This window comes from Bemisia tabaci, chromosome 5 (genome assembly GCF_918797505.1).
Source record: "Bemisia tabaci chromosome 5, PGI_BMITA_v3".
NCBI lineage: Eukaryota > Metazoa > Arthropoda > Insecta > Hemiptera > Aleyrodidae > Bemisia > Bemisia tabaci.
The window spans coordinates 4,893,658-4,908,974 of record NC_092797.1 but is presented as its reverse complement, the minus strand read 5'-3'; the positions used below and the strand labels follow the sequence as shown (position 1 = coordinate 4,908,974).

Below are 15,317 nucleotides of genomic sequence, written 5' to 3'. Positions count from 1 at the left end.
ATGATATACAGAAGAGTGAAAATCTTCGATTACTTTGCTGTGTTTGGACCTGCTCCGAGCCGTTTACGTTACATGTTTTACTGTTGTGACCAAATGAAGCCTACAAAGAAGCATGACATGTAAAATTTTGCCTGTCTTTGAAAGGAAAAATTATATACATACTTCACGCTATCACCATCTTTATCCGATGCCACGACAGTGGTCACCAAAGTATTAGGGCCAGCATTCTCATCGACGTTTGGTGTATAAACTTGCTGCGAAAACTTCGGCTCTTCATCATTCTTGTTCTTGGTGTAAATCCTAACGGTAGTTGTGCCAGTTTTGGGCGGTTCACCTGAAATAAAATGGTAGAAAATGAAGGGAATCTCTAAAGTGAAGGACTGAGAGGATTTAAAAAAAGTTTGACACATGGTGGTTTACATCCCTCCAAAAGAATCACAAAAATTATCCAAATCTTCTTGAAATAATAGGGTGAAAATTGTCACATCATAACATACGCTTTATTGGAATGGATTCAGTTAACATTTTTTTTCTTCAAATGCAAAACTGGGATTCTATTATGTTATATTTTTCAACTTTATTTTGTTTGCTGAAGATTTGTGGTTTGTAGCCTGAAATGCATTCAAAGGAATAAAAAATAAACTAAATTCGTTCCAAAACAAAAAGAGTGTTATGGTGTGACAATTTTTACCTTATTTTATAGGTAATTTTTTAATCATTTGCCAACTGCGATTTAAAAGTGAAATTTTTTTTGGTCCCCTTTAAAATTTGTTTGCACTTTCAAAGAGAGAATTGGACGGATTTCTTTGGAATCAACCCAACTACATCAGTGAGCTGATTATTGAAATTGATTGACAAAGCCGTTGACAAAGAAGATTAAGGAGAATGGAGCAATCCTATGGGTTGAAACAAGTGGTTGTTACAGACTAGAGGGGAATATGATGAACTAACCACGGGGTTTCTCGTGGGTCGCTGTTAAAAAGTCCAATTCTTACCTTCTTTGCCCCTTGCAACCAGCCACTGCCAACAATAGGATCACTACTTTTCCTTCATCTTCTTTGTCTATCAATTTCAAATATCAGCCAATGGACTTTGCCTAATTTTTTTCTCATGCATTAGTTTTTTAAACACAGAAATAAACTAGTTGACGTCTTTGAACTTCCTGTGAAATTACCCTGGATTATAAAGAATACATTTATAAAATTTCGGGTTTCGGTGCTGCATAGTTATCTGTCCATGAACATGAAATGCAGTTTGGCTGATTCTGGATAAATCTAAAAGTTTATCAGTTCAAAACATAGGTACCTAACAGCTTAAAACTTTGAATGGTGTCTTACAAATTTTTTGTTGCATTACAAATGGGCCTGTTGCAAACTTTTGCTAGAGCAAAACTAAGAGTTGTTTCCTCCAGATAATGCCTCAAAAATCACGATGAGCGCATCGGCAAAGTCTGAAATGCACTCATAACTTCACAATCTGCGTAAGAAATTTGCGGTTTTTTGAGCTTCCCGCTTCGAAAACGATACTACGGTACAGGTGAACATTTTGTTAGAGGAGTCGTTCCATTGGCGACAATACTCATCATGGCCGACGCCAGTCCGCCAAAACACGTGTGATGGGACGAGATAACACCTGAACAGGATTAAAACCATATAACAATCGGCGTGTTTACGTTCATATTTTCCTCGCCCGCCTTAATTGACCTTGAACTCTCCTCGAATTACGCGAGGAACTGCGCAAGCGTCGGCCATGATGAATATTGCCGACGATGGAGCGACTCCTCTAACAAAATGTTCACCTGTACAGTAGTATCGTTTTTGAAGCGGGAAGCTCAAAATAACGCAAATTTCTTACGCAGATTGTGAAGTTATGAGTGCATTTCAGACTTTGCCGATGCGCTCATCGTGATATTTGAGGCATTATCTATAGGAAACAACTCTTCATTCTGCTCTAGCAAAAGTTTGCAACAGGCCCATTCGAAACCATCGTAACTCTGGCTTGGTTTGACTTTTTCATTCATTTTCCTGTGCCAAAATGTTATGCCTATCACTCCTCTGAGCAGTGGGATCAATAAATAGTTGTTCAACTCTTCAGTGCTGGAAGCCAATCCCTTCGGTCAGAAAATCTCTTCACGTATGGTTAACATTTCCTCAAAAATAAAGTTTTTCCCTCCCAATTTCTACAACATACAAACCTTTGTCTTTGGCTGTGACGACAAATTCATAGTAGGCATTGTTGTTGTCAGCGTCCAACTGTTTGCTGTTGCTGACGACTCCACTTGAATCGACGATGAAGTGACTGTCTGAGACTTGGTACTCGATTTCAGAGTTTGAGCCTGAGTCCGAGTCTGTAGCTTTGACCCTCAATATAGAGGTTCCCAAGGGAATATCTTCATCTATGTTGTGCGCCTGGTAGTCTGGTAGTTCAAATTTAGGAGCGTTGTCATTCACGTCGGTCACTTTGATCGTTAACTGAAACAAATTGATGATATAAGTTAATATAGTTTAATTTATTTCTGGTACTTTCATGACCATGAGGTCTACGTCTCAGATGAGGGAACAGGTGGAAAACTAGATTTACTTACATCGAGATGGGACAATTTAATAGGTACCTGTCCTTCCCGTGAGTGAGCAGAGCTTAACATAATGAAGTATACTTAAAGTACCAGTAAAAAAAACCTGGTCTATTCATTTAGTTATATTTTGGAACTCCTGCATGTATTTCTCTTCAGAGAAACATTAAAGTTAAAAAGTCAATGGCAGACTTATCAGGCGAATAGTTGGGAGCAGGTATTGGGACAACATTCTTCCTCACAAGGACAAAAAACCGAATTAAGAATTTCAATGGAACATTTGACTGCTTCTCTTTTTGCCAAAAAAGAAAGAAAATAAGCCGGAGATAACATTTGAGATATCACAACTGTTACCTAGGTCTTTAGCTGGTAAGATGTTTTCATGTTTGTAGGTATAAAAAAAAATGTGATTTTTGTCGGGCGTGGATGGATAGAATCTATGCCAACTCAGTTTACGCACTTTTAGACTGCAATAGAAGATTTGCCACCCTGATTCCTGCATTCACATTTCATGCAAAAATGAACGTATTTCTATCAAACAGAACTAAGCGCCACAGGGGAGGAAGAGAGAGGGCGGCTTGGATTGGCGAGTGTTGCGGAACGTGAAGCTCGTTCCGTCCTATACTCGCAATGCTTTTCCGTGGCGCTTAGTTCCGTTTGACAGAATGCGCTATCCGGGATTCCAAAATCCTCGAAAGGAACTCAATTTGGTGCTTAGTTCCGTTAAACAGAAATACATCCAAATGGTGTTGGGCAATTTTCTGTCGCAGTCAGGAGGTGTGAAAACTTATTTGGCATGGACTCTAAACTTGTTTGATATTGAATTTAGATTTCCAGCAACCTTGACTGAATACACTCTAGGTAAGTGGTTTCACGATAACTGGAATAGTTTTGTCGCCGTAACAGACAACACATTTTTCTGTCATATATTTAGTAGTAATGATAATCACTCAAATTTTTTTGCATTTATCTACTTAGGGTTATGTGTTACAACGCTTTTCAAAGATTTATCGCCCTCCTTTTCAATTTTAATATATAAATTGCTGAAAATGTGCTGTCTGTTACGCTGACTTTTTATCGCGTAACAGACAGGACATTTTCAGAATTGACATAATGTTAATTGAGAAGTGGAGCAATAAATCATTAGAAAGCGTAATAATACGTAACCTTTTTAAGATTAATGCGAAAAAATTCGAGTGATCGTCATTTCTACTAAAAATATGACCGAAAAATGTATTGTCTGTTACGGCGACAAAACTATTCCAGTTATCGAGAAACCATCCAGGTACTTTCAGGAACGAATCATATTTCCTGGGCCCATTGACTTACAGTTCTTTATAAAACAATATAATTCTGGGTTTCTCAGTGTGACTGATTTTTGCACAGTTTTCCATTGATATTGATAAGTAAACGATGAATGACAACAGTCATGTAAAATCTGTTACTTCGAGCGTCCACCTTACCTCGACTGATGTTGAGAAGCCTCCAGAATCCTCAGTTGCTGTGACAATGAGAGAGTAAACGTGTGGTTGACGCAGGTCCTCAAAATCCAACTCTTTGGCAAGTTTGACAATCCCCGTTGTTGGACCAATGTTAAATGTTCCTGCTCCTTGGCCTTGTGCTTTCAATGTGTATCGAATTTCTCGATCCGCAAAGGATTTAGCCTTGACGGAAATGATGCTAAAGACAAAGAATAGTTATGTAAGTATGTGCATCTTGACAGAAATGTATTATAAAATATCCTTACTGCCTTATGATGATGAGAAGTGAGCTGAACAACATTTCAGCTCTTTCAGTGCTGTTACAAGAGACTGAGGGCCTGATGTAACAAACTTGACACTCTTCACATTTTTAGCTTCAAAGCCGAACGAACAGAATGAATGTTACTTAAATTCACAGATTCGTTATCACACTCGACTCGAACGATTTTGCATGTTTACTTCGAAATGACAGGAAATGCAGGAAATCCTTAGCGAATTTCCGTTTCCCGCATATTTCCCGCGTGTGTTATGTTTACAAAATTAAAGTTGGTTACGATCAAAAGGTAGCGCTAGCTGCTTCAAAGCGGGAATTTCAAATGTGCGGGATTTATCTCGTGAGCATATGAATGACATTTTGCAAAAAAGACCAAAGAAAATAGCAACGTTGCAAGATTGTTTAAATTATTCTCTTTAGTAGATGGGTGAATTCAAATAAGGGTCAAATTCCAGGTTCTATTTCCTCCCAAAATTTTTTTCTGAATTTTTGGGCAAACCAAACTTTATTTTGACTATCATTAGGTGTAGACTTAGGAAATATAGCTCGTCGAGCTTAATAGTTGGGCTTAAACCCGAATTTCCACCGTCAAGTGTATCACTTCCCAAAATTTGCCGTAATTTTGCCTGATTTCCTAAATTTTCATCTCAGAGGTGACATATAATACTTTTAATTAAAAATTGAACACAATTGTCATAAAAGCATCGTCGATCACTAAATTAAAGCATAATTGAAAACATGTAACCCTTTCATATCTTGCAGAACCAAAAAAATTAAGAAAAAATTCATCTGTCATGAAAGATATCTGGAGTTTATTCTGCTTGTCTTTTAGACAGTTCCGTCTGTTTATCAAAATGCGCACTGATTTCGTTTCACACGAGAAGAAGCTTTTATTTCTTGGAATATTGCAATACCAAATGGATCAAAAACACCGAATTTTAAAACTTCGAGTGGGCGTGTACCCGCTGAAGTGGTGATAAAGCCAGGAAATTTTGAGGACTTACATTAACATAACAATTACACCGGTCAACTTTTTTTTTTTTTTTTTTTTTTTTTTTTTGATTTTCCGAAGATTTGCCAATGGTTTCGGAGTAGATTTTTGGCGCTGATTCTGGAGAACACCTCCATTTACCTGTATCAATGCGATTTATCCTGGGAAAGTTCGGAATTTTTCCGGAGAAATCGGAATTTTCCTTAAAAGTCTAGCTTTTCCAGAAGAGTCAATTTTCCGGGAGAATCTGTGCACGATGGAAAAAACACAGGAATTTTTCGATTTCGTAGCCTAAGATACACAAGAAACCCTATTGCACCCCTATTAAAATTTCCTTTCTTTTCCTTATACCAAGGTTTTCCGGTCCAGTTTCATAAAAATCAATTAATTAGTCACAGAGATAGTGTTTTAAGCCACGGCCACCATCTTAGATTTTCGAATCTCAGAAATTTGACTAAAATTCGAGTTCCCCATTCAAAAATACCCGCGGGTACCAAGTTTCACGTAAATCGATTGATTAGGCTCTGAGATAGCATTTTAGGCCATGTCCGCCATCTTGGATTTTCGAATTTTAAAAATTTGACTAAAAATTCAAGTTCCCCATTGAAAAGTACCCCCGGGTACCAAGTTTCACTTTAATCGACTGATTAGGTGCTGAGATAGCATTTTAGGCCACGTCCGCCATCTTGGATTTTCGAATTTTGAAAATTCGACTAAAAATTCGAGTTTCCCATTCAAAAATACCCCTGGCTACCAAGTTTTGCGTAAATCGACTGATTAGGTGCTGAGATAGCATTTTAGGCCACGTCCGCCATCTTGGATTTTCGAATTTTGAAAATTCGACTAAAAATTCGAGTTTCCCATTCAAAAATACCCCCGGGTACCAAGTTTTACGTAAATCGATTGATTAGGCGCTGATATAGCATTTTAGGTCATGTCCGCCATCTTGGATTTTCGAATTTTGAAAATTCGACTAAAAATTCGAGTTCCCCATTGAAAAATACCTCCGTGTACCAAGTTTCACTTAAATCGGTCGAAAAGAGCGCCTACAGGGCTTAAACAAACAAGTCCCAGTTGATTAGGCGCTGCGATAGCATTTTAGGTCATGTCCGCCATCTTGGATTTTCGAATTTTCAAAATTCGACTAAAAATTCGAGTTCCCCATTGAAAAATACCCCCGGGTACCAAGTTTCACTTAAATCGGTAGAAAAGAGCGCCTACAGGGCTTAAACAAGCAAGTCTCAGTTGTAACAGTTTTCCACTCTGTCCCACTATAGTGGGACATGGGACAGGATGGAAACATATGGGACAGGATGGAACGGGACAAGATGGAACGGGACAGGATGGAATAAGCTGTTTTTTAAGCTTATCTCTAACAGTAAAGACAATTTTGGTGTTTTTTTTCACGGAATATTTAGTAGCACGTCCTAGAGGATCGGAATAAGAGAAAATTTTCCCTAACGCACACTTCGAAAGTATTTTACGAGCTGATATTAGTGTGTGTGTGTATGCTTGACGCCCTGTTAGTTATCATGTATAGCATTCTGTTTGGCATCATTAATGGCGTTAGTCTTGCACAAAAATTTGTGAATTTCAGAATTTTTGCCATCTACGACGTGTGAACTATTCAATCAAAACAAAAAAAGTCGTTTTTGGAAAAACCTCAACGTTACGGCAATCATTTAGTGCTTATTACATCGTTGCCATGTCTCTCCTGACTGTTGCTGACTGTTGCTCGGGACAATGATTCTAGCGCGTGAAAAAGTTATTGATGGAGCAAAAAATAAATTGACTTATTTTTTTTCTCAAATTCAAAAGCATTACCTATCATCTCCGATAAAGTTTTCTCAAATAATCACTCTAGTTATGCTGCAACATCGATTTAAAGTCAAGAACCAGGCACGGGGGACACGCAAATTTGGGACAAATGTAGGCAATTTGCACATTCAAAGTTCTCCTAAATTTTTATTTCAGTCCAAATAAAGTGGGAAGTAGCATGTAATAGTCAACAATAGTGTGGAAAATGAGAAAAAAATTTGATCTGCCCATGATTCTCAGATTATGACGATTAAAACAGCTCGGGACACCAAATTAGACGCTTATTTGAACTCACCCGATATCAACTTAAAGCTCATCCACATACTAGAGCAATGCAGAGTAATTTGCTAATTTAAGTTTCAACTGACCAAAATATTTAGATTTCTTGCTAGATTAAGAAAAATTGCACGATCTCAGAACGTTGCAATATTCTTAGTTCCTTTTCGCAAAATGTGATCCATGTTCGAGCATGTATGATAAAAGCTGAATTCAAAAATCAACAAGACTGATAGGAACATGTTTTGGCCATGAATTACAATAATGACCAAAGTCTATTCTGCCGTGCTAAGGAAAACCGCCGTATGAACATTCGAGAATGGCCACATTTCCTTCAATAAAATGTTTATTTTTGAGGAAATTTATGAATATTTTTCCTTGAAATTTTTAGTCGTTTTAGATCAAATTACGAACAAAATTATCTGAGAAATCTTTATAGAAATTTTCCAGAAAATTAGTGATTTACCAGGGGATATTTGGCAACGCCTGAAGTTTCATACGGCGTTTATCCTTAGCATGGCATTATTGTCGGATACTTACTCTGAGTCTTTCCTCTGGTTTTCGGGTATTTCTGCCTCGTATTTGGACATGTAAAACTGCGGGGCCCTTTTCCCTCCGACGATAGAGAGTCGTTCCTCCTCCGTGGATTGGAATTTTCGGTCGTCCAGACGTCCATTCTGGTCCTCGGCCTTCACGTACAACACGTACTCCATATCCAACTGAAACGGATCTGCGCTTTTCGTCCGAACAACACCAGATCGTTCGTCCACTTCGAATCTTCCTCCAGCTGAAAATTAGAAACCTTCACTTAGTATAAAACTTACAAAAACTACGTTGCTCGACACGCTTAGCACCCAATGCCCAGGAACTAAAGGGCTTGGAAGACAAGTGCATAAGTGAAGTTTAGGAACAAAGGTTGATCATTCATAGTATTTACGACGTAATTTTGTTGTAGTTCCAACAAAAAAAAATAACTAAGTATCCTAGAGAGGATATGTGTATATCGAGATAAAATCTTACCTTGCGATCGCAAGCAACCGCTTTAAGTACGAGTAAAAAGGAGGACTTTTTGGAAAACACTCGTTTTGAAGTGTATAATCGATGGTGAAAAATTCAGATTTTTTCCAGTTTGTTCCACTAAAAGCCCTTATTTTCCATTAGTTGACTGGACCACAGAGACCCGATTTCGATTACAAAATCATTCAAGAAGAACTGTATGCATGAGATTTTGCTTGTGCATGAAATGAGGGCGCGATCCACACTCGCATTCAACCAATACTGAAAGAGAAAACCAATTTCCTAATCCTAACCATTAGCATTGGGCCATGCAACGCTTCTGCATATGATAAACATCTTTCAAGGACAAGCATTGATATAAAAATAAAAATAAAAATAAAAAAAACTTTCGTGTGATTAAAACTTCAGAAGATGTTTGAGTGCAGAACCAAAAGGAGAAGAATCTATTTGTATAATAGATAGTTAGAAAGTTGCCATTCTTTTCTTTTTCATTATTGGCTCGAATGAGAGCGCTGTTCGCGCCTTCATTTTACGCACAAGCAAAATCTCATGCATGCAGTTCTTCTTTAATGATAATTTAATCAAAATCAAGTCTTTGATGCTATGATGGTGCTTTAAACGGTTGTTTTGTATAATAATACTCCTCTGTTTCTTAGGAGCATGAGAACCCTTTTGAAACTAAAAGAAAGTTCAAGGAAAGCAATTTCTCAACTAAGCATCGATCGATCCTTCAAATTGCCAAATAGGGAATCAAGAAAGGCAGACAGTGAGAATGAGGGGATGCGGGGGTGGAGATGGGGGGATGGGGGGGGGTGTTATTGCGAAGCGCGGAAAAATGATTAATTTCCTCGCCTTTATCTTTTTCTGCTCCTTTACTTCTGACTTGGGCAAACTTTTCGAATAAATTAACAATTCCGTCGTTTTTTCATAAACAAGTTTTCGCCTGCCTCCTCCATTCCGCTTTAACAGCTACTTACGGCGGAGCATCCGTCGGAAAAGGTGGAAGATGAGAATGCAATGACTAGACAAAAGAGGTGGAAGCGATTTATCGACGAAAGATGGGGGAGCTCAGGTAATAGCATTTAAAAATTGTTTGCGGACTTTTTTTCCCCTCATTGTTTTCCCTTTTTCTTCTCTTTTTATTTTTATTCGTCTTTGCACCGAGGAAGAATAACTTTCCCTCCTCCAACTCTTAGTTGCCAGACTTTGCTGAAAATTGGCGATATTTTCATGATACTTAACGTAAAAAGGCCGATTATCAGCACAATTTGGCAACCGTGCTCCAGCTCCTCTATATTGATTGTTTAAAAATGACGGGTTCGCCTTGAAGGTTTGGCTGGAACTTTTTCTGCAAGGCCGAGAACTTTAAACTAACTATATTTTGCGATTGGGACTACTTTTTTTGGTTCACTTAAGGAACAGCATATATGTCATAAGATTCTCAGTGTAGATAGGAGCTTTAATGGACGTGCCTGAAATAGTATATGGAGCTTCAAACCACGTATCTCGTTTGGAGCGTTTGAAAATCTCCTCTCCCCCCCCTTTATTATTTTGAGGAGGAACAAAACAATATCATTCCTTAAAGTTTTTATATATTGACGTCGAGTGGTTTTGCATTTAAAAAGTAAAATATGGCAGGATATATGCAACATCGCAATCCGAGATACGTGTTCTGGTAGTTTTACCGTCGATATGTATTTCGTTACTGCAAAATGTCGTCCAAATGTATAATTTTCGGTTCAAATGTAAGGAAAAAAGAAATTTATAATTTTTTATTCATAAAAACCCTCTTTTTATGACATATCCAAGTTGTCTCTTAGGGCGTAGCAGGCTGATTTTAATGTTTTTGACTCGTCCATAAAACCACCTATCTGATAAGAGAACTGTTGGTATATAAAATGTTTCTAAAATGAGCCATAAATAGTGGTTCCATAAAAATCGGGCCCTTCCAATGGTTTCATCACGCGTGCGCGTAGATATATATGTCGAAGGCAATTAGTCAAATCAGGCATTTTTTCAAATGCCTAGGCCGGTAGTCAAATTTTGACAGTTTACGGAATTCTGTAAATTTATGGCGAGGAGTTCACGGGTTTTCAATATTTTAGGAAGAATAACTCTTTAAATCCGCGAACTCTCCTTGTTCCGTCCTTTTCAAATGCCTCTCGTACTTTTAAATGCTAAAATTTTAAAAATTCTATGTTTTACGAAAAGCTGTTCAGGAACTAAAAATAGTCTAAAATACCACTGTATGGTACATATTTTTACAGAGAATTCTTCATCACAGGAGAAACTAATTATTTTTTCTAAATTGTGGGAAATGATCAGCATTTCAATCTAAGTAAGAATATTTGACTATTTGCCCACGCATTTGACAAAATGCTTGATTCGACTATTTGCCTTCGACATATATATCGTCACTCCTCTAACGTAAGGGCATATCTCGATTTCTGGATGAGCCCCAAAAAGCATGGATTTATGTATGAAACGGAGCTCACGTGGAAAATGAGATACGCCTTTACGTCAGAGGAGCAACGATATGGCAACCTACGGGTTACACTCAACCATCCTCCAAAGATAGAAGGGAGTGCTGCGAGACGATTCTGTTGTGTTACGGAAAAGAACCGTAAGTGCTTTTCTGTACGAGCCATGGTTAGCACGTGCTCTTATGCGTCTCGAGGTTCATCCCGGACTCCACCTGCGGCAGGATGGCCGTGCCTATTCTGGATCGCTCTCGACTCGGCTCGGCTTGACATTTAAAAACGAGCCATAATTTTCCCTCGCTCGAGTTTAAAGCAGAAAACGTACGAGTTGATACGAGCAAAATAAGTCAAAGGGCACGCACCGAAAAAAACGGTGGGGCACGGGCGGGGGGGGGGGGGATTGACCGTTTACCGCCAAGCTTTCGTGATTTATCCCTCCTTGAACTTCAGATGGACACGATTACGACCAAAAGGACATAAGTCAACGTTCCCGTGTGTGCTTCAGTATTTAGGTGATATTTTGTGATCGGAGACTCACGCCGAAAAATTTTGATGCGGATCTGTCTTAGAGCTTTCCTTAAATGACAATTTCAAACTTATTTGGCCAAAACACTGTATTTTGATGTACATACAGTATACACTGTATTTTAATTTTTTGTTGTAAATACAGTGTTTTGGCTAAATAAGTATTTTAATGTACATACAGTATACACTGTATTTTAATGTTTTGTTGTAAATGCAGTGTTTCGGCTAAATAAATTTGGAATTGTTACCAAAAATGACACATATAAATGCAAACGCATTTAAATGGAACCGAAATCAGCTTAACTAACTTTCGACGTAGTCTAATTTCTTCTCATAATTTATGTTTTTCCCAGAAAACAAAGCAACATCCTGACTTGACATTTTGAAAGTGTATTCTTCATAATTTAAAGACATTTCAGAGAAAGTTTCAAGTCGTTATGTTGTTTTGTTCCCTGGTTTGAAAAATGGAACATGATAGGAAGTTAGGCAAAGTGAAGTGAGTGAATTCTGAAACATTCATGAAAAGTTGTCAAAAACTGTGTTTCTTCAGTTCGCCTCCTACAAATTGAATCGACAAATTGTGAAATTTAATGTGTGAAACATGGATCAATTGTTTGTCTAATTTTATTATCCGAGCAGTGGCTTGGTAACTTCACTATTTCTCATTAGGGATCACACTAAGATCATAGAGCTTTCATTGACATTTTCTAAGCGAAATTTAGGTTTAATTAAGGTGAAATTGAGAGCAAAGAATGAGTGCCATTCTTCCACGTCGGTGTCGGTGCCTTCCATTAAATTATTTCTGCTCATTATTAGAGTCTCAACAGTCCTGGTCCCCAAAAAAGTCCGTTAAACCACATCACAATGGATCTATAAAGACGACGGTCGGATATTACTCCCAAGAGCAGGATGCACGACATTTCGCATAAATTAATTTCCATAGAAGTTCATTCGGTAAGCGACTAACTCCGCCACAGTATGTCGCAACGCGATTTAATTAATTACTTTCGGGAGTACGACACAGCTAAATTATATTCGCAGAATTCTGCATAACCAGAGATGTGTCGTACGTTCTAAACTAGTGGGTCATTTTAATCAATAGTTGATGAGCTCAGAGCCGGACAGGGATAATAAAAAAAAATTTCCTTGATTAATGTAAGCTCTGATGGATCCTAGAGGCAACTCTAATAACCGTAAGTACTAATAAGTGAATACATGTATGCGCGGGGCATGATATATGATGGAGCTGGCGCTAAATTTTTAACCTAATCAATTTATAGCGTGCTATGGTGGTATTTTTTCCTTTTGCTGGCATGCGGGCGACCTAACTACTTTATTTATTACGGAAACAAGAAAAAATGAAAATATTTCGTCGGTATAACTTTTTCTGCATAGTGCAAGTAATGTAAACAGATAGACGTCAAATCATTTATTGGCGGGTATTTTTCTTTTCATCATCATTATTTCGAATTTGTGGGCAGGTGATTACTTTGCATAGTTTCAAGGAGTGTATAGTCAAAGTGAGATTAAAGTAGGTGGACATGAACTAAATTTGCAATAAGGCCCTGGCAAAAATTGGCAGTAGAATCTGTGTTCCAAAATACCATAGACCTAAAGCCGGCTGTAAGATTTCCAATAGCTTCTGTAGCCGGCTGTACAATTTCTTATAGCCTTTTATAGCCGATGGCGATTAAGCAACAGCCAGACGATAAAGTTTATGCTAAACGTTACTAAATACGGATACTAGGACTGACTTAGTTTTTGGACTACCGCTCTCTTTTTGTGCCGTAGTATCTTGATTTATTTTGCGAGGAAAGCTCCGTACTTTTGAAGGATGCCTGCTATTCCTAATATATTAGAGTGCCTTCAGTTTCGTATGATGCTGTACAATACCTCTGGTGTGAAATAGTTGCTTCAGACGCCGTGGCACGCTGCGGCGTGGTGGGCGGGCAGAGGGCGCGAAACGCGCATTGGCGCCTACAAACCTAACAGGGATACTTCACGCATTGCGCAATGCGTGAAGTATCCCTGTTAGGTTTGTAGGCGCCAGTGCGTCGCCGCTCCGCTTTGTGTTAAGCTCTAATCAGCGTTTTTCAACTCATGATTTTGAAATGTTTGCACACTCTGTATGGATTATTCTCATTTTAATTGATGAAAAAAAATATGTTTTATAGGAAAATATAACGTGTGTTTTGTAAATATTAAGGTAGTTCTATATCAAACTTAATGATTTCCAAAGCACACGAATTTCTACACAATTTCTCATGGCCTTTTATAGCCAATGGCGATCAAGTGTAAAGCCCGGCGATGGGAACTATAGCTTGACTGCATAATTTTTTATAACTTCGTATAGCCCGGCTATATGATTTGCTCCGCTTTCTACAGCCAGCTATATGATTTTCAATAGCCTTCTTTAGTTGGCTATAAGAACTCCTATGGTATTTTGAAACGCAGCTCCTATCGCCAATTTTTACCAGGGGGAAAGTACTTTTTTTTGGCTCATATGCCTAACGATAACCTAGCATGAAAATGAGAAGCACCCTTTTAATGTAATTGAATCATTCGAAATCAGGCGATTTCGAATCCAAACGAACTCTAGGAGTCTTTCGGACGATTGTAGTGATAATTTGAGAAATATCGGAGACTTCTTTCAATAAAAGTGAACGGTCAGATGCTTCTGAGCCCGTTTTCTCAAAACTTCCTTTTTGCACTTACCTACTGCTCTCTTCGCTATCACGCACTGGAAAACAAAACACATGTGATCTAGAGTCCAGACTCTTGAAAACATTGATAAGAAAAAATACTGTTGATTCGATCAGATTTACGCTAAATCAAAAGGAAATCCACTCAAATTAAGAGGCTTGGTTCTTGATTTAAGCTTAAATCTGATTGAATCAAGAGTATTTTTTCTTATCGATGTTTTTAAGAGTCTGGACTCTAGATCCAATGTGTTTTTTTTTTCCAGTGCGGCGCAGTATAGTTCCAACGTCCAACTGGATAGCTATAAACTATTTGGATTCATGATGATGGGGCTCTGGGACTTACTTCTGTCGCGGACCATGAAGTAGTGGATGTTGTGGTCGGTGTCGGGATCGCGGGCCTGGAGCGTGAAGACGGGCGTGTTGGGCGGGGCGTTGAGCTGGACGACGGCCTGCATCGGCAACGGTCGGTTGATGAAGTACGGGGGCTCATCGTTTACGTCCTTCACGTGGATGATCACTCGCTGGTTGTCCGAATCTGAAAACAAACAACAAAAACATGAAATCACTCATTGATGCGAAGACAACGAAGGGGGCTATTTCATTCATTAGCAGAAGTAGCAAAATATTCATAGTCAGATTATTATTTGCTAATGTTGGACACGCAGCACAATGAACACAGTATACATGGACGTATTTCTGCCAAACGGAGCTATGTGTATTAAGACATGAGCCCTGAGACCCATAAGAATATATGCATAACAGGGCTCACGTCATAATACGTCGTTTTCCGCACGAAAGAACGTAACCACATTTCAATGTTGCCAAATTTCCTTTCGTAAATTGCATTTTAGCCAGAAAAGTATTGGGCATTTCTAACTGAAAATTTCACTGATTTTTCTTCCGATTTCATGCAAAAATCAGACAAATTTTGGATATAAATTGCACACTTACATTTTTGTAAAATAAATTAATTGTTGGAGTCAATTTGGCAACCTTGGATTGGAGTTACGTTCCTTCGTGCGGGAGACGACGAATACACGGAGTTCCGTTCGGCGGAAATACTCCCAGATGATAGCCAGAGCGCCTTCAGTCAAAAATTAAGCGCAGAAAAGTCTCCGTTATCCACGGACGCATCACAATCGTAGTTGCGTGCGAACAACTAAATTTTCCTCCATTTTACT

At 38.4% G+C, this 15,317-nt stretch overlaps 1 protein-coding gene across 2 annotated transcripts in view; it reads right to left on the bottom strand.

The window, feature by feature from the left end:
• The window catches only part of CadN (neural cadherin), a 494,271-nt gene extending 479,601 nt beyond the window's left edge, over nucleotides 1-14,670 (bottom strand). For both annotated transcript variants that reach the window (XM_019048298.2, XM_019048302.2), the window contains exons 1-5: nucleotides 14,480-14,670; nucleotides 7,953-8,199; nucleotides 4,036-4,252; nucleotides 2,195-2,471; nucleotides 163-334 (exon numbers count right to left, since the gene is read on the bottom strand). In XM_019048298.2, the coding sequence (XP_018903843.2) occupies nucleotides 163-334; nucleotides 2,195-2,471; nucleotides 4,036-4,252; nucleotides 7,953-8,199; nucleotides 14,480-14,591 (1,025 nt within the window). In that variant the 5' untranslated portion in view covers nucleotides 14,592-14,670. The remainder of the gene's footprint in view (nucleotides 1-162; nucleotides 335-2,194; nucleotides 2,472-4,035; nucleotides 4,253-7,952; nucleotides 8,200-14,479) is intronic.
• Nucleotides 14,671-15,317: the final 647 nt, after the last annotated feature.